This window comes from Eschrichtius robustus, chromosome 7 (genome assembly GCF_028021215.1).
Source record: "Eschrichtius robustus isolate mEscRob2 chromosome 7, mEscRob2.pri, whole genome shotgun sequence".
Classification (NCBI taxonomy): Eukaryota; Metazoa; Chordata; class Mammalia; order Artiodactyla; family Eschrichtiidae; genus Eschrichtius; species Eschrichtius robustus.
This window is the reverse complement of record NC_090830.1, coordinates 91646104-91667534: the sequence shown is the minus strand read 5'-3', so window position 1 is coordinate 91667534 and position 21431 is coordinate 91646104. Positions and strand designations below refer to the sequence as shown.

Genomic DNA, 21431 nt, shown 5'->3' with positions numbered 1-21431 from the left:
TTCATGTATTCTCTTCTGCCTCCAGCGTCCCACCCTCGCCTCTCTCGGTGCATAGCCGTGGTTCTGCGCATCTGAGGCCAGAAGCCTCTAGTCAGGAACCTCCTCTTATTCCTGCCACCACAGCCACATCCCCGTGGACCTCGGGCCCAGATTCTGTTTTCCCTGTACCAGTCAAAGGCCTCTGATTCTCTGGGTTCCATTTCCTTTTGCTTTTGCAAGAATTCCACCCCTACATTTGTCTCCTCTCTCCTCATTAACAATTTCACTTCCTGGATTACTTCCATGCACTTGCCTCTCCTACTAAAAACACTGCCCTTGAGCCCCATCCTCTTCCCACCACTCCCATTTTTCTGCTCCTTCTAGTACCAAAGTGTCTGAAAAGAACCATCCACCCTTCGAGATTCTACTCAGTGACCGTCTCATCAACAATTCCCTCCTGCTATTGGATGGCTTCCATCAGCATACAATCATTCACCCTTCCTAGTACTCTAGTCTGACTTTGGTAAAGGTCACGGATGACTTAGGGTTGCTAAGCCCAGGGTCTCCTCTCTGTCCTGTTCTTCCGCAAGCTCTCAGCAGCATCCCACGTGGTCAGCGGCTCTCGCCTTCCGTCTTGGATTTTCGTGACTCATCTCTTGGTTTCCTCTTGACTTCACAGGCTGCTCTTTTGCAATCCCCTTTGCATCTTTCTCTACCTGACCTCCAAGGCCCCATTCTTCCGTTTCCAGATGATCTCATCCAAGTCCGTGACTTTAAATATCACTTCTGTGCTGATGGCTCTCAAATTTATATCTCTGTACCGACCTCTCCCTTGAGCACCAGACACATAGGTCTAACTTGACTCAAGGCGTCTCAGCCCTAACATACTTGGAAAGGACTTCTCCATTCTGTTGCCACTTCCCTCACCTGGTTCTCATCTCAGTGAATGGTACCGCCATCTACTCAGTTGCTCACATCAAAAACCTAGGACTCTTGCTCATTCCTCTTTTCCTTATTGTCACTTCTAGTTTGAAACTTATCTAGACCCCATCCATGTCTTTCCATCTTCACTCTCCACTCTAGCCCAAGCTGCCTTAATCTTTCATTTTTACACCAAAATTGTATCCTAAGTGGTTTCCCTGTTTTCCTTCCGTGGGAAGGGGCACTCCAGAGAGGAGAGTTCTGTGAAAGATTGGCTTCCCGCTGTGCAGATGACACAGTCAGTGCTAACTGGATTAATTAGATTTCCAAAGGGAAGGCATGTATGCGCCCCCTCCTTTCTGCCGTGCTTCCTTTAGAAACAGCACTTCCATTCAGAAAGCCAGATCAAGTGTCATTAACAAATTAATTCCGATTAGCGCACCCAAGCACTCAGACCCCAAGGCAGTCCCGGTCAGTTCTGCAGAGAGATGGCTTGGGCCTGGCCTGCTAATAAAGTGGGAACCGTACTGGAAGCAGAGGCGATTCTTTTGATGCCTGTCTCTTTCCCTGGAGGGGAGAAGAGTGGGATTTGATTACACCATGGTCTGCTGAGGGAATCAACTCACTTTCAAATCATAAGTTATTAATTCCCCCACTTGGCAGTGAGGTCGGTGAGAACAGGGTCAACTCTTACACCTCCCTGTGACCCATGCAGCCTCTGATTTAAGACCAAGCACTTGTAGGTGCCCAAGAATCGAATGAAAGAATAATTCATTGGTAAGTGGGAAATGTCTGGGACCCAGTATCCTTAGTAGTCCTTCATTCTTTTATTTAACAAATATAATTGGGGACCAACTGTGTTTGGGACAGCAGATTCAGAAGTTAAACCAGGTAAGGGCCCTGTTCTCCTGGACCTTATAGACTTGGAGGGTGGGGCAGGACAGATAATCAGCATGAATCAAACAAATAAAAAGCTGACTTCAGAGGGTGAGAAATGCAATCAAGATGAGAAAACAGAAAAAAAAAAAAAAAAGATGAGAAAACAGGACAAGGGGACAGAGTGTGCTGGGGAGAGCTGGGGGATGCTCAAGGAGGGTCTAGGGTGGGGCACCTGAGCTGAGTTTGGGATGGTGCAAGGAGCCAGCCAGCCCTGGGGGAAGAACTTTCTAGGGAGAGGGAAGTGCCTGTGGCCATACATCCAAGCCCCACCACCTTCTCATTCTCTCAGTACATTTAGCATGGCCACCTTTTCCGGCCAGACTGCTCTCCTCATGGTACTGCAGTTGGTCTGCTTGCCTGGACACTGTCCCTCCTTCCTGCCCCTCTCACTCATGTCACAGGGCTTTGCTCAATTCCCACCTCTTCCTACAAAGCCTTTCAAAAGCCTCCCAATTAGAAGGGCTCCCTCCCCTCTCCGAAGTCCTGGAGCATTTATTTGGCACCTGCTGGCTCTACTGCCTTACATGGGTAGACACTGCATTACTATGTACTTAAATCTGCTCCCTCATCTGCCATCCCTTCCCCGATTCCTATCGAAGGGGCTGCTCAGGGCCAGGGGTTCATCCTCTCTGTCCCTTACACTCCCTAGGCCTATCCCAGGTCCTCAGCTTACAGACACTCAGGGGGTCTGAATGGTCACCTGGCTGCATCAAAACCTGAGGGGCAGACAGAGGCTCACAGAAGTGTCACCCCTCATCTGGGAATCTCCAATGTAAGCAAGAAAGGAAAGCTCTCCATCCAGTTTCTGAGAATAGGGCTCGCTTTGGGTTTGAAAAGTAGTTTCCAGAAGGATGATTTGAAAATTTTAAGGCTCTTCCTGGATTTCTTATGGGAACGCTCAGAAACTTTCATAAGAGCAGCAGCCTGAAGGATAAGGTCAGCTTGAAGATGAAGAGTTCCGGGACCATGAAATCACAGGAAGGAGGTAGCCAACCACCCTCCCAGAGGTGGGCTCCATCCCAAATCCCTACCTGACAGCTCTCCCAGTGACTCAGACTCTTGAAATGAGTACCATCCCTGCCCACCAGTAAAACACAACTGCTTCATTGCAGCTGGCCTTCATCCAGCTCATAACCTTCCCTCCCTCAATATTCCTGGACATCCTCAGATTCCAGGGCTAGTCAGCCTCACCCAGAAAGCTAGCACATTGTCAGATGAATTACAAGGGTACAAAAGGTGCCTTCGGTTTCAAGGCACCGCGGCTGACAGTAGGACATGCCATCGGTCCTGGGTTGGAGGGAGGCCTGAGCTCCCCATGCTATGGCAAATGGGGATGAGGCATGGCGCCCGACCCTGGAGGGAGGGGAGCCGATGGGCGTGAGGATGAGATGAGCGTGGAGACGCGCTGGGCACTGCTGCTAACCTTTCACGAGGACCGTCCTGGCCTCAGCCCACTCGCTCCTCCCGTCTGACGTCAGCAGGCCGATTGGAGGTAAGCGTTCATCCTCGTTGGAAGCCATTCTGACTATCTTTCTCAACTGAGTGAACAGATCCCCCTCACTGAGACGGCGGAAATTAATCACAACATCCAAGACAAAGAACTGTGGGGGAAACAGGTCAAAGACGTCACTCAGGGCGGCCAGCCCAAGGCGTCAGGCCCTCCCTGAGCCTCCACACGGGAGCAGGGCGGGGATGCTCGGGCCCATGGTTCCCAAGGTATGTGATGGTTCTGAAGAGTCATAATGTAGGGACCAGCCCAACACTGCCGACTGTGCTGGCCTCCAAACTGCCCCAAATCAAAGAAGGTCAGATTAAACTTACTAAAGAAAGCTTGTTTCTGTAGTTCCTAGATTACATAAAACCATTATGTTTGTGGGGAATTGAGTAGAAATGGATACAACTGCTGTTGGAGGGCTGTGTCAATCAAAACTGAAAATGTGCACGCCCTATGATTCAGCAGTTGCTCTTATAAATACATACTCTAGCCTAAGGCTTAGAGAAATGTATACTCTTGTGCCCGGAAAGACATATAAAGGAATGTGCATATCAGCCTGTTTGCAATAGCAAAGCGGTACAGAGAGCCCACATGTTCTCCAGTAGGGGAATGGTTAAGTAAATTGTGGTGTACTCGTCCAGTGCATGTCTATCCAGCAGTTAAAAGGAATGAACTAGCTCTAGGTACAGCTACAGGGATAGATCTCAAACACACTGGTGAGTGGAGAAAAAAAGCAAGTCAGCAAATAATATGCAGAGGAAGATTAAAATGGAAAAACAACACACAAAATGCTCTACGCGTACGTGTACACATACACATGTGCACCTGCGTGTGCTCTGTGTGTAAGGCTTGTGAGCTGTCGTTCAGCAGTTTTGAAGCTAGAGCCTCGGGCATTGTAAAGGGTTTTATTCCAAGCCCCAGGTCAAGAACGCTTGTCAGCTGGTTGATGTGAGTGCCTGGTCCCACACGCTGAACAGCATACAGGTGGCCTGGCTCAGGGTGGGAGCCTGAGAGCGCTTCTGGAAGGGATGGACCCTAGGGTGCATGGGGGCTGGGAAGTTCTGGGTTTGACTTTTGAAGGAAGATGGAGAAAGGTCCTTGTTTTGTGGCCGGCCAGGTGTCAGGTGGGCTTCGAACCTGGGAACGGCCATCCTCCAATGGCAGACTTAGGGCTCCCGGCTTAGACTGAAAATGTCAGATGAGCCCAAGAAGAAAACACTGTAGAACAAATATCAGGGGAGTCCCCAGGGTGGGTGTCAAACTTGGGTTTTGACAGAAAACAAAACAGCTTTTAGTCAGATGGAATATTTATGTGGAGCCTCAATATATAGAATATACTGTCTGGTGTCAGAAGTCCTCATGCCCGGCCCGTCCCCTGGGCCCCCACGGACTCTTTTTTGTTCCCTGGAACCCAGTTTGAGGACCTTGTGGGCTTGTGACACTGGCAGACCTAGGAGGACTTCTCACCCTTGGACAAGCCACTTAACCTGAGTCTCGTTTCCTCATCTGTCAAATGGAGATTCCAAGGCCCCCTTGGCAGGGTCATCGTAGGATCAGATGGGATGAACGGAAGTGCCAAGCCCACAGTCTGGACATGGAGGTCCTGACAGTCAGTCTGTAAGCTGTCTGTCTGTCTGTATGTGGTCTCCAGGAAGGCCACGGCCTGGGTGACTGCATGTGGAAGGGCTAAGGACAGGCTGGGTCTCATTAACGACTCTCAGTCCATCCAGGCGGTTCTTTGAACCTGACCTGGGTGGTCAGGACTGAAATGGGAACCCACTGAAGGCATTCTCAATTGATGACTCTTCTCGCTCTTAAAATCCAACCAGCGGAGAGAAATGGGACTGACCAGGAATCAAGAGACCCCACTTTGGGGCCACCCTGCCCCAGCTCACCGCGTGACTCCGGGAGGGGGTTGAACACCCTCGGAGAAGCAGGAATGCATGAGCACACGTGCGCCCCTCCCCAAGCCTGAGAGGCTGCAGCAGCCAGGGGCCACCTACCTGGTTGCAGCAGGCCACGATGACGTGCTCAGGCTCCGGCATGACGCTGCTCTTCTGGGCCACCAGCGTGTCCTGGGTGTGGCCGGGGAGCCGGTAGGAGGAGAAGAGCCCGTAGTATTGCTTCATACAGAGCGGCTGCCCTGACAGCTGGCCCTTGGCACAGTCAGTGGGGATGGAGTGGCTGGAGGGGCGGGAGGGAAGGGAGGCAGGGAATCAGAGTTGATTCTACTGTAACCTGATTAGGCAAAGTGGAGCAGATACACCAGAACTGCACGACGATGGCTGTCAAAGAGCTCGATTTGCCACTTTCTAAAGTAGTGGAGCGCCCCGTGGAGCCCCTCGGGGTGTGCTCCGGCCTCCGTTAGTCTCCCTCACCCCGGCCTCATGCACTACGTGTGCGCAGGCGCGGATCTGGCCATTTCAGCCCTCTGGGCCTTTGCTTCTGCTGCTCTGCTTGGCACGTTTTCACCCTCACTCCTGCTCTCAACTAATGTATTTAGAAAACTCCCTCTACTCTTTTTAGAGGCTACTCCTTCATCACCTCTTCTAGAAACCTCCTCTGAGTTCAGGGTGGAAAGTTCTCTTTCTCCTGTGGTCTCAGCGTGTCTCGTGTACTTTCTTCCTTCCTTTTTTCTCCTCCTCCACTTCCTCCTCCTCCTCCTTCTCTCTCACTTTCTCTCTTTCCCTGTCTTTCCTCCTTCTGTCTCCTCCTCCTCTCCCCACCTTCCGCCTTCCCCTCCTCTTCCTCCTTTTTCTTCTCTCTCTTTCTCTTTCTCCCCTCCCTCCTTCCCTTCCTTCCTTCTTTCCTTTCTTCCTTCCCTCCTTCCTCCTTCCTTCCTTCCATCCTTTCAGCCAACAAATGTGACTGAGCAGTCTCTGGGGCCAGGCACCAGGATCTGGGCATATAGCTGCAAACAAGACCTGAGTTTCTGGTTCTAATGGGGCGCAGGTCTGGGGTACGTAGTGGGGCAAAGACAGCAAGCAGGTAGTGAGACAGGGTGATGAGACAGTGACTGGTGGGGCAGAAGGAGCGACCAGGGACCTCAGGGAGGCCAGGGAGCCTCACTGTGGACCAGACCTGTGAGCTGAGCCCTGAGGGTAAGAAGCAGGTAGGAGGTGTGCTGGGTGGGGTGTCCCAGGGCCCTGCTGCTCCAAGTGTGGGTGTCGGACTGAACTGTAATGACCAGCTCACGACAGGGTGAGTGTGGGACTCCAGAAGGAGCTTTCAGAAACTTGTAACAGGTTGACAGAGGACGTTTGTGTGTGTTGAATCTAACAATAAAACAAATGGTGTCGTATTTTGTACCTTTGGGCATTTTTCTGCTAATTCATTTCTGCGGTGTTTTACAAACACTTTACTAAATTAAAAGAATATATTGGTCCTTCACCATAGATCATTTGAGGAACACTCATCCAAGGTGAAAGGAAACCAGTGCATTGAAACTGAGTAAAGAGATGGCCAGAGAGGTGGGGAGACTTGTGAGTCTCCTTGGCAGTGGAAAGGTGGTACCATTTCATTCTTGGGGCAGTGAAAGCCCAAGAAGGCAAGAGCTTTCAGGGGCAGGACTTGATCTGTTTTGCTTTTGTAATGGCCCTGGTTCTGTGTGGAGAATGGGTGGAAGTGGGTCAAAGGAAGAACCAGGAAGGAGGCTGTGGGCTGCTGGGAAGGTGATGGGCCTGGGGAGGGTGGTGGGAGGAGGGGAAGGGAGGCACGGGAATGGGTTCTGGAGGGAGAGTGATGCGCCTGCACTTGGACCAGGGAAGCAGGCGAGGGAGAAAGACACCTCAGGTGACTTCTAGGGTCCTGGATTCGCCACCGAGGGTGTGTGGTGTGTTTACTGAGACGGCAGGACAAGGTGAGGGTCCAGCTGGGGTGTGGGGAGGGACCCCGAAGGCCCACTGGGGATGACTCAGCTTGCAATGACCGGGAGGCACCCTGGTGGGGACGTCAGGGGGTCGGATAATGGAGTGTGGGGCTCATGGGGACCGACACAGCTGTATTTCGGGCTGTTGATGTGTCTGTCTTGCCAAACGGTCTGAGAACCTTTTGAAGACAGGGATGGGGCGTTATTTCCCTTTGCCTTCCCAACATCAATTTGCAAAGTGAGCAAATGAATAAATGAGTAAACGAAGCGTCTAAAACAGGCGCTTGGGCAATGGCATAAATTTCCAGCCTTGTGACGTTTACGGTGATCACACGTGGGAACCTTCACATGGATGTGTATGGGTATGCATGTCTGTGTGAGTGTGCCCACATGCATGCACACAAGCGCGTGCACACACACGTGGGGTTCTGGGGTCTAGGCTGTCAGCGATGGAAGCGTACAAGGTCGTGGGTGGTGCCCTTCCTCCTCGGCTGTCCAGCTGGACAAGGTAAGGGATGAAGCTCTCTGAAATCAGAGAGTCGGAGTGTCAGCAGCACTGAGTTCTGGGGGATGGCAGAGCTCTCCCAGCGAGGAAGACAGACACCAAAAAAACACCACGAGTAACAGTAGCCGGAAGGTCTGGTGACCCAGCGAGGGCATGGTACGGTGAGGAGTGAGCAGACGGAAGTCCAGGAGTGTTTGGTTCAGAAATGCATGGAGAGCCTGCTGTGTGCCTAACTTAGTGCTGAAAGCTTTGAAGGCGTCATCTTATAGGACAGTCACAGAAGCCCCAAGAGGCGGCTACTATTATTATTTCCATTTGACAGACAGGGGTCTATAGCTAGGAGTGATTACTCACTCAAGATCGACACGTCCTGTGTTGTGGGTGTCAGAATTCAGACTCAGGTCTGCTGACCCCAGGGCCCAAGCCCGGAGCTACTCTGCACTTTGGGTCTGGGGGCCTGCCCCCTCCTCTCCAGGGGAAACAGCCCTACCCTGGAGGGGCCGCAGGTCTAAGCCTCCCCCGCAAGTCTGGGTAAGACTGGGTTGGATCAAGTTAAAAAGTAAGTGAAGTTTGCCCCTGTGCCTTCCTCACTCTGCCACCTCCTGGCTGTGTGACCACGGACAAGGCCCTTAACCTCTCTGAGCCTCAGCTTCCTCGTCTGTGCAATGGACACTGCTTTGGACCCTTCTTTCTTTCCAGCATCTGATGCCCTTATATTACCTGCCTCTGGGGACTCTGAGGCCCTCTCACGGGGTCCCCCACGCCCTCTCACTCTCTCTGCTGCTCCTGGGCACCTGGTGCTTGGCTGGAAAAGGGACTTTCCTCCTAAAATCAGTGATGACCCACTGTGCTTATGCAGCTCTCTCCATCTGTCAGGACACCTTTGGGTCCACTGAGTCAGCTCACCCATTTCTCAAGCTTGATGGGGTCGAGGAAACAGGCTCAGAGTGGGGAGCCCATTCCTTTCAGGTAGTGAGTAACAAGGCTGAACTCACCATCACCGCGCTCCAACAACTTTTCCTTCCCCACCTTTTGATATGCTCTCTATATTCCTGACACACTGAATCATGGCATGTGTGTATATAAGACGTATGCAGGGAGGGGGGCATTTTAAAGAGATCATGGAGGGATCGTGCTTACCCCGGGCAAAGTAACCATTAATGGCTGGGCCAGCTGGGTTAGAGGTCATTCTGATGCTCAGGAAGTTCAGGGGGGTTGTTTGCTCTGTGATGGGAGCCCAGAACACAGAGCTGGAAAAAGGCAAGTTCCCTGCCCTCTGGGAGCTCCTTGGCTAGTGTGGTAGGGAGACAGATGGGTCAACAGACTGTGCCAGAACAGGGTACTACCCTTCTCAGGCTGGGCTCCGTCCTACCTGTCCAGCAGGGCCTTGTAGCTGAGCACACCGGAGATGAGGTTGGCTGCAAACCTGCAGAGAGAGATGAGGCCTTAGTTTCTCCTCTCCAGGGCCCAGGCTCCCTCCCTCCCTCCATCCTTCAAATCCCTTCCTCCCTCCCTCCCTTCTTCCTTCATTCCTTCTTACTTCTTCTCTCTCCACCTCCCTCTCCCCCTCCCTCCCACCTCCTCTCTGTCTCTCCCAGACTCATGGACCACCCACCAGATGTCTGGCCTTGATGGTACACTAATCAGGTGGGGTTACTGCTGCCCTGCCCCTACCCCCATGCTGTCAGTCCTTCACAAACTTTGGATTAAAAATGGTCCTGAGGAGAGAACGGGGGGGGAGGAGAGGAAACTGGAAGGTGAATGAAGAGGAGGAGGAGGAGGAGGGAGAGGAAGCCAAGAGAGGCCACAGAGCAGGCAAGAGGAGGTTGGACAGTCAGGGATGGGGTTCTTCCAGGTGAAGGCCTGTGCTGGGGCTGGACTGGGCCAAAACCCCGGGGTTCTGGGAAATCCAGTCTCCTGGGAAAAGTCAGTCATTTGGTCCCCTTAATGCTAAGGAAAAGGAAAGTGGGTGCTGGCGTGGGGAAAAAAGGCACCAGACAACCTTACCACGGGACCCTGTCATCTTAATAGCCCATGGATGATGAGCCTGGCTTAATTGCATCAGGAGGGAAACGTCCCCTTCGATGCAATTTTGAGAACTGTTTCCAGAAGTTGTTCATCTATCCACACACTTCCTTCTGCCCAGGGAAGGCCTGGCTGCAGGGGAAGGGGGAAGACTGCCCCTGGCCAGCAGGTTGGTCGGGCTGGTCTTGGTGAAGAAGGAGGGGGGCGGGGGTCTTCCAGCATAGTTGAGCCCTGCTCAGAGGCCGAGGTGGGCCCTGCCTCTTGTTTTTTTTTTTCCTCCCTCTGAACTGTCCCCATGCTGTGCCACATTTGGGTCTTGAGGCCAGAGACCTGGGTTTGGCTCTGAGAGACTCCGGCAGGGAGACCCTTCCTCCCGACCTGACCCTTCTGTAAACGGCCCCTCCCTTGTCATCAGTGGGCCCAGAGGCCATTCCAGGGGCTCAGTGAGCTCTGAAATTGCAGCAGATGGCAGAGACTCTGGCGGTGGCTGGCGGGAAGAAACCACTTCCACTCCCTCAGAGCCTCTGTCCAGAGCTGGGGGCTGCAGGGCAGCAGAGGCCCTCTGAGATAGCCTGGGGCCGTGGGTCCCAGTAAGAAGCCCCAGCCTCAAGCGCTGGCAGGATCAGAGGCTACAGGCTTCCTCCCAGGGCCTCAACCAGGCCCAGACTGCCATGGGGACACCTGGGGGCCCGTGACCTCCCCACCCCACCCCAAATAGATACATTCTGAGGAAGACCCTGTGTTTGTTACCCACGTGCCGCTTGCCTAACCTCCTTCTGACACCATGGCCTGGATGCCACTGTCTCAGGGCCATTCGGCCTCAGAAAGCTCAGCCGAGGCACGAGTTTCAACCTCTCCTTCCTGGTGCTGGTGCCAGGCCCCCTCCTCCAGGCAGACTCCCAAGCTGTGAGCCCAGGAGCACGGTGGCCTCACCTTAGCTGGTCATTGGTATCTTGGAAGTGCTGCCGGGCAAAGATCACAGCTGGGCTGGAGTTGACAGGCAGGGCCAGTCGGTTATTAAGATACATGTCATTCAGCCAGTACTCAGACACCTGCCAGGGAGGGTGGGGAAGGGTGCCATTACCCGCAATGGCCACACACATCTCGCCTGTGGAGCGCACCAGTCCCATCCTGGCAGCCCCAAGGGAAAATGGGGACCTTTCACTAGATCATGTACTTTTTTCATTCATTCATTCATTCCACAAACATACGCTGAGCCCCGCTTATGGGCTAGGGCCTGTGTGCTCCCTGTCTACCACGCCTGTCCTTCAGCTTTGTCCCATTCTATCTCCTTTCTTCCATCCCAGTGTTCATCCTGGTTGTTTACTGCTTCATCCATGTCCCCTGCCCATTCTTATGAGTGTCTCATTCCTGCCTTTCACCTCTCTCTGCTTCCCTGACCTCACGCTATCCTCTGCTGCTCCCATCGCTGTTACTCATCTGCCTCCCCATTTCTGTCCCCCATCTGCCCCCATCTCTGTCCCTGTCTGTCCCCCATCCTTATCCCCATCTGCCCCCATCTCTGTCCCTGTCTGTCCTCCATCCTTATCCCCATCTGTCCTCCATCACTGTACCCTGTCTCTCCCCATCATCCCATCTCTATCCCCATCTGCCCCCTCTCTGTCCCCATCCCTATCTCCCACCCCAATCTTGTCTGTCCTTCACCCTTGCTCCTTACTATCCCTCTGTTGTCTCCCCCATGCCTGTCCCTCCATCTGCCCCATCTTTGTCACCTACCTGCCCCTCATCCAAATCCCTCTGTCTCCATGACTGCTTTCTGCCCCCTGCCCCATGGGTTCCTTGTTTGCCCCCTCCCAGCAGCTCTTACCCAGCTGGCTGTATTCTCCTGCCGTTCCAGGAGCTTCTGCTGCAGGGTCTCACCGAGGCCACCAGGAGCCCCAAACCGCTGCACGATGGCCTGGCTCCTCCTGAATTGCTCCTCAGGCACCAGGTGCTGCATGCACCGCAGGTAGGTGGCCAGGGTCTGCTGCAGCGGGGGCACGGGGAGTTTGGGCAGCCCCTGGAAGAGAAGGTTCACAGGCTTTGGTTCCTCTTCTCATGTGTGGCCCATGCCTGTCCCCAAATTGACCCCCTGTGTCTATTTCCATCTGCCCCATCTTTGTTCCCTATCCTGGGACTCACCTGTTGCCAGGGCTCAGCTCAGCAGAATTGTGAACTTAGGAAGCTCCTGTTAGCTTTCTCCCACACCCCAGCCTGGCCTCTAGGAGGGGACAAAGTGCAGAGGAAAAGACCTTGATGCTGACACCAGACAGACATGGGTTCATGCCCCGACCCTGCTGCTGACCATCTGTGTGATCTTGAGCAAATCACCCCTACCTCTGTGCCTCAGTTTCCTACCCTGTAAAACAGAAGTAATAACCTCTATCTCTCATAAGGTCAAAGAGATCACGAATATGAAAGTGCTTATAAACCATGAAGAATGAGTGTAAGATGAAATGGTCCTGTTATTGATATTGACTGCTGGCCACTCTTAATTTAGGACTTGTTCCCAGCTGGGGCTCCACAATCCAATTGATCTCCGGACCCAAAGGGTGTGACTCTAATGGAGACATTTGGACAGTTGAAAGGTGGTGTGAGGTATAGTTCACTGCTTGCCCTAATGACCAGAATTCTGCATTATATTTCCTGGGAAGGTGACTCATGCACTGGGCTCCTTAGTAAATCCCTCCCAGTTATGAAACACAGGGAGGGGCATTTAGCTGCATGTGGGTATGGGGCGCAGGTAAGGGGGAATGCATTGGAAGTTTTTCCACCCTTAATCTCTCCAAGCCTCAGCTTCCTCCTTCATAGGCCATAAATAACAATTCCTATGTGAGAGAGGCACAGAGAGCATTAAATAAGAGAAACAACTGGCCCCAAATAGGCACATCATAAAATGTTATGATATTACTATCCTTATCCCTCCAGATGGATTCCTAAGAGAAAACCCATAATACCTGGGGGCCCCCAAAGTGTCTCAAGAATCTAAGTAGAACTCCCCACCCATGTCCTCCTGATCTGGGCTTCTCATTTTACGAGCTCTGTCACCCTGGGATCTTGTGTGCGTTCAACAGTGTTATGGCTTAGCCTGGGAAGGAATTTTTGTCCCATTTTCAGATGAGGAAACTGAGGACCAGCAGGTGAAGAGACTAGTCCAAAGTCATCCAGCCATTCGATGGCAGAGCCAGGACCTGAAATCAGTCTCCGCTCCCCACCACCGACAGCCCTTCTGCTCCTTCCTCCTTCGTCGTTCTCTCCCTTGCTCCCTTTTCCATCCATCCTTTTCCTTCTTCCTCACTCAGCTGGTCACAATCGGAAACCAGGACTTTTCATACTACTGCTTAAACTTTACAAAGCTGGCAGATGGTGGGCTGCCTTCTTTTCAGGGGTTTCTCCTCTGTGGGGTGGTGGGGTCAGTGAATTTCCACCCCGGCCAGGCTGTGGAGTGAAGGGGGTCCATTGAATGCTTACCTGTGCTCTGCTCCCGCTGCTGCAGGGACTGAAGCGAGCCCCCATCCCCACCCCCGGGAGGTCTGGACAGGCGGACCCCAAGTGTGAGTGAGCCGGAGCGTCTGCGCTGATGAGGGAAGGGGCTCTGCCTGTCTGAGCCTGTCTCTAGAGTTCACTGCCCTAGGGGGAGGGAGGAGGGTGTCAGTGCCAACTATGGACTGCTCCTGCCCTGGGGAACCCTTGAGGACGGGTCCGGGCAGCATTCCAGGTTGCTCAGCCCACTCCCAGAGAGCCACGTCCAGCCTCCCCACCAAGCTGCTCTAGTTCCCTCTTCCTTCTCTTGGGGTCTTGGGGGTCTGTGTGGTGGGTGAGTGGGGAAACATCTACAGAAAGCGCAGTCCAGCTGGTGGCTTGGCCAAGAGTGTCAGCAGATCTGGCTGGAGCCCCTGCTAGAAACAGGCTACCCTTCTTCGGAGCTCTGACAGTGACTCAGCCTGGGTCATGGGGAATCAGTGATGGGTAAGGAGGAGTGAAGCAGGAAATCTCTGCTCAGATGTCTCAGCCCCCTGGGGCTCTTCCCAGACTCTCGTGGGCTTCTGGCCTTGCCTGGGTACAGAGGCAGGGACTTGTACAAATGAGGGTCTTTGGGCTCTGGGGTCTTAGATCAATAAACATTTCTGGGCAATTTACGTGAGCCGGGGCTCGCATTTCTGGGCTGGACTCAGGGGCAATGGAGATACAGAGCCTGCTCTCAAGGCAGCCACAGTCCAAAGTGAGGGACGTGCCACGGACCAGAGGCAACAACAGAGGTGTTTGTCAGGTTGTTTTTCTGGACAATGTGGTGAGCAACTTCACGAGGAGAAGCCAGAAAATCCTGATCAGATTTTCAAATGAAGCCCTGGGGTTAGGGTTGGGGTAAGGAGGTGTCAAGAAGACAGGAAGAGCCGTGTGCAACAGCCTGAAGATCAGATGTGTCGCTGTATCACTCTGGAATGTGGGTTGAGTATGGTGGGGAGGGAGGATGCCTGCCCAGGGAAGGGTGGCATTGTCTCAGACCAGTGGGGAAGACGGCGCCTAAGGCTCCAGGGCTGACAGCAGCTGGCGCTGGGATGTGACAAGGCTTAGAGTAGGGAATTCAGCCTCATCCTAAGGCAGTTCCACTGGGCTCACAGCCACTGGAGGTGGAACTTGGAGAGAGGGGAGGCCCTGAGAGAAAAGAGAGTGCCTGGCTCAGGTCAAGGGCTCTCCCTGGCCTTGGAGGTTAGGAAGTGTGGCTGTCAGCATCCCCTCAGTATTCCCTGATGCCTCTCCCACCCCTCCAGGCCTCCCCGGGCTCCCCAGCAAACTTGGGGCAGGGCTGCAGCCTGGGTCTCCTGCCCAGGAGAGCACAGAGCTAGGGGTCAGGCAAGAGTTGGGGGTCAGTCCCACTCAGGACTGTTCCGGAAGCAAGAGTTTGTGAGTGGGGAGAGAGGGATCCAAACATCACTTACAGGCTCCTCGTCACTGCTGGGACTTTTTGCTGCTGTCTTAGGGGGCGTTTTTTCGAGGATGGGCATCTTGGTGACTCCTGATTGGGGAAGCAGAGGTGTGGACCTGGGGACCAAGAAGCAGAGAGGCATCAATACAACAGCCACCTAGACCGGACCCTTCACTTCCCACAGCCTGGCACCCTGCCCCTGCCCTGTGAGGAGGCCAGAGCTGGGCAGCAGTGTTCACAGCCCTCCCTGTGGGCCTGGTCCCAAACTCCTGACCTCCAGACCAGTGCACACACTGACCACAGTGTCCTCTCTGACTCCAAATAGGAGAGGGTGGGGCCTGAAATGAGTCGCCAGTTGGCACCTGCTCCACAAAACTGCTGTCATCCAGCCTCAACTGGCCACCCCAGAGCAGCGTGGGAGAGAGCAGGGCTGGGTTTGCTCATTCCAGATCCATGAGGGGTCACTGGCAGAGCACTTGCGTTGTTCCTGCCTGGGACCCGATAGATATGTGCTTTGCAGATTAAAATCTCTCTTTCCCACTAGACTGTGAGCTTCTCCAGGGCAAGACTACACCTGCCGTGTTCAGTGCTTCACCTCTGGGCCTTAGCCCTGTGCCTGGCATGGAGTAAAATCAGTGTTGGGTAGCTGAGTACAAGGAATGCATGCGCACATGAATGAATACAAGGTCCTCTAAGGCTCTGGGCTCCAGGAGACACTCTAGGCTTATCGGAGACTGGCCCGTGGCCAAGGCAGGGAGGACCCTGCTGGATGGGCTGTGACTTAGGCAGTCTCTGGTCGGCTGGCTCCCAGTGTAGGTGGCATGAGAATGCTGAGGGAGATGGTACAGGGAAGTTAGGCAGCCCAGGCCCCTAGGGGTCCCCTGAATAGGCCTGTAAGGAGGTGGATTAATTCTGAAGGTACAGTAGAAGTGAGCCAGGCCAAGAGGGGCAAAAGCCAGTTTTTAAGGCTAGTGGGGCCCAACCTCTACCCTCAGGGCCCAACCTCTATCCCTAAGCATAATCCTGCATAAGCATAAGCACCCACCCATGGTGTCCACTCATCCATCCCCTATTCTCTCCCAAGAGCCTAAAGCTAAGACTTAGCCCATTTTACCCCCAGGCAGACACAGTGGGAGAGGGGGGTTGGGTGCAAGGCACAGTTGACCCTAAGACACAGCATCCAGAAAGATAGATAATCCCGGCCCAGGGGTGGAGGAGCCTGGGGTTGCCTGGTAGCACTGGGCAGAGAATGTAGAGTCCTTGCGGACACTGTGCCACAGCACTCGGGACTAGGTGGTCCCCAGACCGGTGAGCGCCCTGTAGCATAGGGGCTGCCGCTACCCACTGCAAAGCAGAAGCAACGGCATCCAGATGAGAGTCGATCCCAGCGCCACGGGAGTTTTTTTTTTTTTTTTAAATTTTATTTATTTATTTATTTATTATTTTTGGCTGTGTTGGGTCTGCATTTCTGTGCGAGGGCTTTCTCTAGTTGCGATGAGTGGGGGCCACTCTTCATCGCGGTGCGCGGGCCTCTCACTGTTGCGGCCTCTCTTGTTGTGGAGCGCAGGCTCCAGACGCGCAGGCTCAGTAGTTGTGGCTCACGGGTCCAGTTGCTCTGCGGCATGTGGGATCTTCCCAGACCAGGGCTCGAACCCGTGTTCCCTGCATTGGCAGGCAGATTCTCAACCACTGCGCCACCAGGGAAGCCCGCCACGGGAGTTTTGAGGGGGCGAGTAGGGCAAGGGCAAGGTGGTAAGGGCCCTATAGACAATGCAGCCAATGCCTCCTCTTGCTCTGGCCCCCAGCCAGACCATAGCAGGAAGATACTAGTCAAGACTCAGAGACCCCATGTCTTGCAGAGGCACAGGAGATTGAAGTAGGATGGTTTCATGGGTGCCAAATGGGAGGGCCTTGTTCCTGCTGGCCAGCTGCTCTTCCTCACTGGCCCGTGGGCTGGCGCCTAAAGGGTGTATTTGTGTCGGTATCTTTCTACGTCAGTTTGGTGCCCTCCACTCCACACTCCCACCAGCCTGGCTTCTGAAGCCTGCCTGGAGGGGTCTCTGCTTTGCCCTGGAAGCCGAAGCCCAGCTCAGCCCGGGCACCACAGGCTGCCCGCGTGCTCCAGGGGCTCCCTGCCACCCGGCTTATATCTGCCACTTGCGCCCATGCCTGCACCCCATCTCCCGCCTCCGTGAGAGAGTCGGAGAGAGGCAGGTGCATGCCAGCACTTCAGGGGGTTGGAGTGAGACCTGCAGACCCTCCAACTGGGCACGGGAAGTGCAGACCTTGGCACTTAGCAGATGGGGGTTCAGAAGTGTGGACACACACGTGAAGCCGCGAAGCTGACAGTCAAGGCTGTCCAAGCCCTTTCCCCCAACTTCGCACCATCCAGCTCCCCGTCCCCCTGCCCCCACCCTGGGTGGAGAAACACCAGAGCCACAGAATCCCTCGCTCTCCTGGCCGTCCCCCGACGGCCGCTGCCCTTCGGGACTCGGAGGACTCCGCGGTCTCTGGGGCCTCCCGGCCCCGGCGCGGTCCCTGGACGGAGCCTCCCTCCGCTCCCGGCTCCCCGCGCTGTGCTCCCCGCTCTGTGCTCCGCCAGACCAGCCCTACTCACCTGCTCTCCTCGTCTCTGCTGCCTCGGCCGCCGCTGCACCGCACCCAGCAGAACTAGGGGCTAGAATGTGAGCCGGAAGGGATTCGGGGGCGCGTCAGCAGTGCGGGGGTGGGGGCCACCGCCTCAGTCGGTGGCAGAGCCTCCGACGTCGCCGGGTCCCCAGGCCTCGCGACTGGCTGCGAGCGAGCCGGCCGCGCCAGTCGCCTCCCCTCTTTCCTCCTGTTCCTCCTCCTTCCCCTTTCTCCCTTTTCCTCCCTCCCCACAGCCCCACCCCTACCTCTCACCCACTCCATCCTTTGTCTCCCCCACCCCTGCCCCGCCCCACCACTCCGCCGCCTTCCGGGATCCTACCTCCCGGCCCCCATCCCGTGCTCTGACGGCTTCCCGGACGATCTCTCGAAAAGGCAGCGGAATCCAGGCCCGAGATGGGGGGTGCAAAACGTGGCCCCGCCCGTGCCCATCGCCCTCAGCTCAGCCTTCCCCAGTCCCTGCGCTCCCCTAACCCCTTTATCCTAGCCGTGGCTGCCTCTGCAGAACCCTGGGGAGGGTTGGGTCTGGATAAATCTGTGCCCTCCCCACTGTCTAGGGCAGGCTCAAACCTTATTACAACTCCTTTTACAATATAATAATAATAATAATAATAATAAATAAAAACAACCTGTTTGTCGATCACTGCAGGTCCTTTTCTATTCCCACTCATCCCGGCTGGCACTGCGGGGAATATGCAGGATACAGACCTGGGGATGCTTAGTGACACACAGCCAGAGGCAGACATTCCTCCCAGACAATGCATTCCCCCCCCACCCCATATAGATCCTTACCCACGAACACACACAGACACTCACAAAGAGAGACCCTGCTCAGACAGACACACACACAGCCGGACACACAGAGTCAGAACAGATGTGCACACACCAGCAGTACAGACCCCCACAGACGTTGTCTAATACACAGGCGTACCCCAACACGGCGACCTCTCCATGCCGGAATCCGAGGACTCTGCAGCCCTCAGGAGGCCGCAGGTTGCAGGACTGGGAGTGGTGCACACACGCTGGTCTGGGATTCTGGGGACCCCCACTCAAGGTGGGGAGACTTCTCTGACAGCCCTGGGCACTTGCTTGCACTCAGGACCGGGTAGGGTGGGGTTGGTATCAGCTCTCACGCTATCATTCTCTCCAGCCCTGACTCAAGCCCGCATAGCTGGGACACAGCGGACACATCGACAACTGTTCCTCCACTCCTCGTAGGATAGAGTCCAGCGGTCTAACGAACACACACACATCACACACACGCGTCTAGAGAAATCAAGCCCTTAAAGATGCGGCCGGTTTTTTTTCAGCTGCCCATAACAGTTCCACCCCTATTCCCTTTCGGAGACTGGACGGGGCAGGTTGCCAGGCTCGAAGGGAAGGGAAGCTTGGGCGCCTAAGAGCTCTGTCTTAGACTCAGGGTGTGTCCTCAAGGGGCGGGACCAGCGCACCCGGAGGGAGCGGGTCCTCAGGCTCCCCCGGGCGGCGCCCTGGGGGCGCTGCGCTAGGCCTGGGTGAGGGAGGGGCTGTCGCGGGCTGAGGCCGGCCTAGGCACCAGGGTGTTCGTGGGTGAGAGCCTTGATGAGTTTGCTTCTTTCGTATCTCCTTTTCCAGGTAGCAAAAGAGCAACAGGCTTCCTGCGTGCCCGCTGGACTGAGACCTGGATTTGGGTTAGACCCAGCTCACCCTCCCATTCTGCCCTGGCCCCTTGCCCGGCCGCCCACCCCATCAGTAAAGAGACTCGGTCTCGTACAGATATAGTTTATTGATTCGGCCCGGAGGCACCGCGGCGCAGCGGGCCAAGTTGGCACTGGGAGGAACGGAAGGAAGGACAAACAGAGGCACGGCTCTACATCGGGGAGCCCCGAGGTGGCGACCCGCGCGCCTCTTCGTCTTTGCCAGGAGCACATCAGTTCACGTGCCTCGGTACTCCACGCCCCACTGGAGGAAAGGGAGGAGGACACAGAAAGGGTCATAGAGAGGGGACTCGGGCAGGGGAAATCAAGACAGAGGAGGGGCTGGGGTACTCGCTGGAGAAGGCGGGACCTGAGCCTGAGCTGGCCAGTGTGCTCACAGAGCAGCCACCTTGACCCGGGGGTGGGAGTGGGGTGGGGAGTGGGTGGGTGGCCTGGAGGAGAAGCGGGGCTGCTAGCTGCGGGTGTAGTAGTCGTAGTCGTCCTCGCATGCGTCAAAGGGGCCTGACGGGCTGCGAGGCGCGCCTTCCCGGTCGGACAGAGGGCGCTCCCGCAGGCGCACAGCATCGTATAGACCCTGCGGTGGCTCATCCAGCAGCACATCGCGCTCGGAGCGGGAGCGCTTCAGGCGGCCCACGTTGCGCAGCAGCAGCAGGACGGGCGCATACAGCAGGTTGGCCAGGCCCATAACAAGGCTAAGCTGCTCAAAGCCAAGCGAGTGCACGATGTGGCCCGCCACTATGGGCCCGAGCGCATAGGCCACGCAATAGGATATATCGGCAATGGCGTAGACGCTGCCATAGACCGAGACGTGGCGCACGTCCACAAGAAAGGCGAGCGTGGGCAGCAGCGCCGTGTCCACCAGCGCAATGCCGAAGCAGAGGCCGCAGAGCGAGACCACTAGTGGCGCGAAGGAGCGGCAGGCGGGCACCAAGCACGAGCTGGCGCCTATCACTGCCAGCCCGAAGGCGCCGTACAGCCACTGCAGGTGGGGGTAGCGCGCTGCCAGTCGCACTGTGAGGTACACGCCTAGCACGTGCGGCACGAAGGCCGGCAGCCAGGCTATGCCTGCGTCCCACTCGGACGCCGCCATCGTGTGCTCCATCCACGTGGCGATGGTGGGCTCGAGAAAGGCGAGGGGGATGTTGCAGGTGGTGAGCGCGCCTGCCACCACGGCGATGTAGGGGTCCAGCATGAGGCGGTGGATAGGCGTGCCCACTGGCAGGTTGGCCCGCGCCCGCGCCGCGGCGGAGAAGGGCTTGACCACGACCAGCAGCAACAGGGCGTCGAGCAGCGAAACCATGGCGAGCACCAGAAAGGGCGCGGTCTTGCCCACGAACTTGTGGAGGAACCCCCCGAAGGGCGGCGCCACTAGGCTTCCGAAGCTGATGAAGGCCAGCGCCAAGCCCAGGGCACGACTGCGCTCTGGCTCCTCAGGATACTTGTCGGCGATCATGGCAATGCCAGACGTGTCCGCGAAGGCCGAGCCGAGACCCTGCAGGCTGCGCGCGGCGAAGAGCGTCGCGTAGTCCTCCGCGAAGGCAAACATCACTGTAGAGGCGAACAGTACGCCCAGACCCATAAGCAGCGGCAAGTCATAGCTCATGCGGTCGATGAAGGTCCCGCTCAGGGGGTTCACCAGCAGCTGCAGGATGGCCTTGGAGGCAAACAGCACCCCGATCTTCACGTCCTCGTTGTCGGTGGGGTATTGGGGCTGCGCGGTAGACCTGGCCGGCATCGCGGCCGTCGAGGACTCCGAGGTGTTGACCGTGTCGGCACTGGCATTGGCCGGAGTGGGCGGCGGCAGGGTGGTCACACACACTTTGGAAGTCAGGGTGGGCTTCTCGCTGGCCGAGTGCACGTAGTAGGGCACGATGGGCACGATGACCATGTACAGCATGTTGTCCAGGAACAGCGCCACGCACACGATGACCAGCACCAGGCGCCGCTGCCGCCGGGGATCTTGCAGAGCCGCGCCCACCGCCTCCGACAGCTTGCTGGCTGCCGCCGGGGCCTGACCCGCCGGCGCCTCGGGTTCCATCACCCGCACCCCGCCGCTCTTCCGAGGACGCTTCGGCCGGGGCCGGGCGCGCGCGCCCTGCAGTGCAGAGACCAGGGCGCGGAACTTCGGGGGACCCTGCTCGCCGGGAAAGGCAAGGACCCTGTCCGGCGAGGCGCCGCCGCTGTCCGGAACAGAGCTCGGGACCCGCCGCCGCTGGGCTCAGGGGCGGTCAGGAAAGGCGGCCGTGCCAAGGCGCCGGGGCCGGAGACTGAGCGCTCTGAGGCTCGGGCGCGCCGGGAGCCACCCCCGCAGCGCTGAGAGGCCGCCTGAGCAGGCCGAGGGGCATGCTGCTGCCGCCAGCCCGCCGGCTCGCTCGCCCCGCCGCTCTCCCCTCCCCTCGCGTCGGCTCTTGCCTCCTCCGCCGCCGCCT

General features: G+C 56.2%; 2 protein-coding genes across 2 annotated transcripts in view; both read right to left on the bottom strand.

The window, feature by feature from the left end:
• The window catches only part of CHAT (choline O-acetyltransferase), a 49784-nt gene extending 32358 nt beyond the window's left edge, over window positions 1-17426 (bottom strand). The window contains exons 1-7 of the mRNA XM_068548940.1: window positions 17277-17426; window positions 14673-14775; window positions 11561-11752; window positions 10666-10784; window positions 9080-9133; window positions 5338-5518; window positions 3263-3440 (exon numbers count right to left, since the gene is read on the bottom strand). Coding sequence (XP_068405041.1) covers window positions 3263-3440; window positions 5338-5518; window positions 9080-9133; window positions 10666-10784; window positions 11561-11752; window positions 14673-14738 — 790 coding nt within the window. The 5' untranslated portion in view covers window positions 14739-14775; window positions 17277-17426. The remainder of the gene's footprint in view (window positions 1-3262; window positions 3441-5337; window positions 5519-9079; window positions 9134-10665; window positions 10785-11560; window positions 11753-14672; window positions 14776-17276) is intronic.
• A 2027-nt stretch (window positions 17427-19453) lies between these two features.
• SLC18A3 (solute carrier family 18 member A3) lies at window positions 19454-21040 on the bottom strand. Its single transcript, XM_068548939.1, has one exon. The coding sequence runs from the start codon at window positions 21038-21040 to the stop codon at window positions 19454-19456; it is 1587 nt and encodes a 528-aa protein (XP_068405040.1).
• Between the last annotated feature and the right edge of the window lie 391 nt (window positions 21041-21431).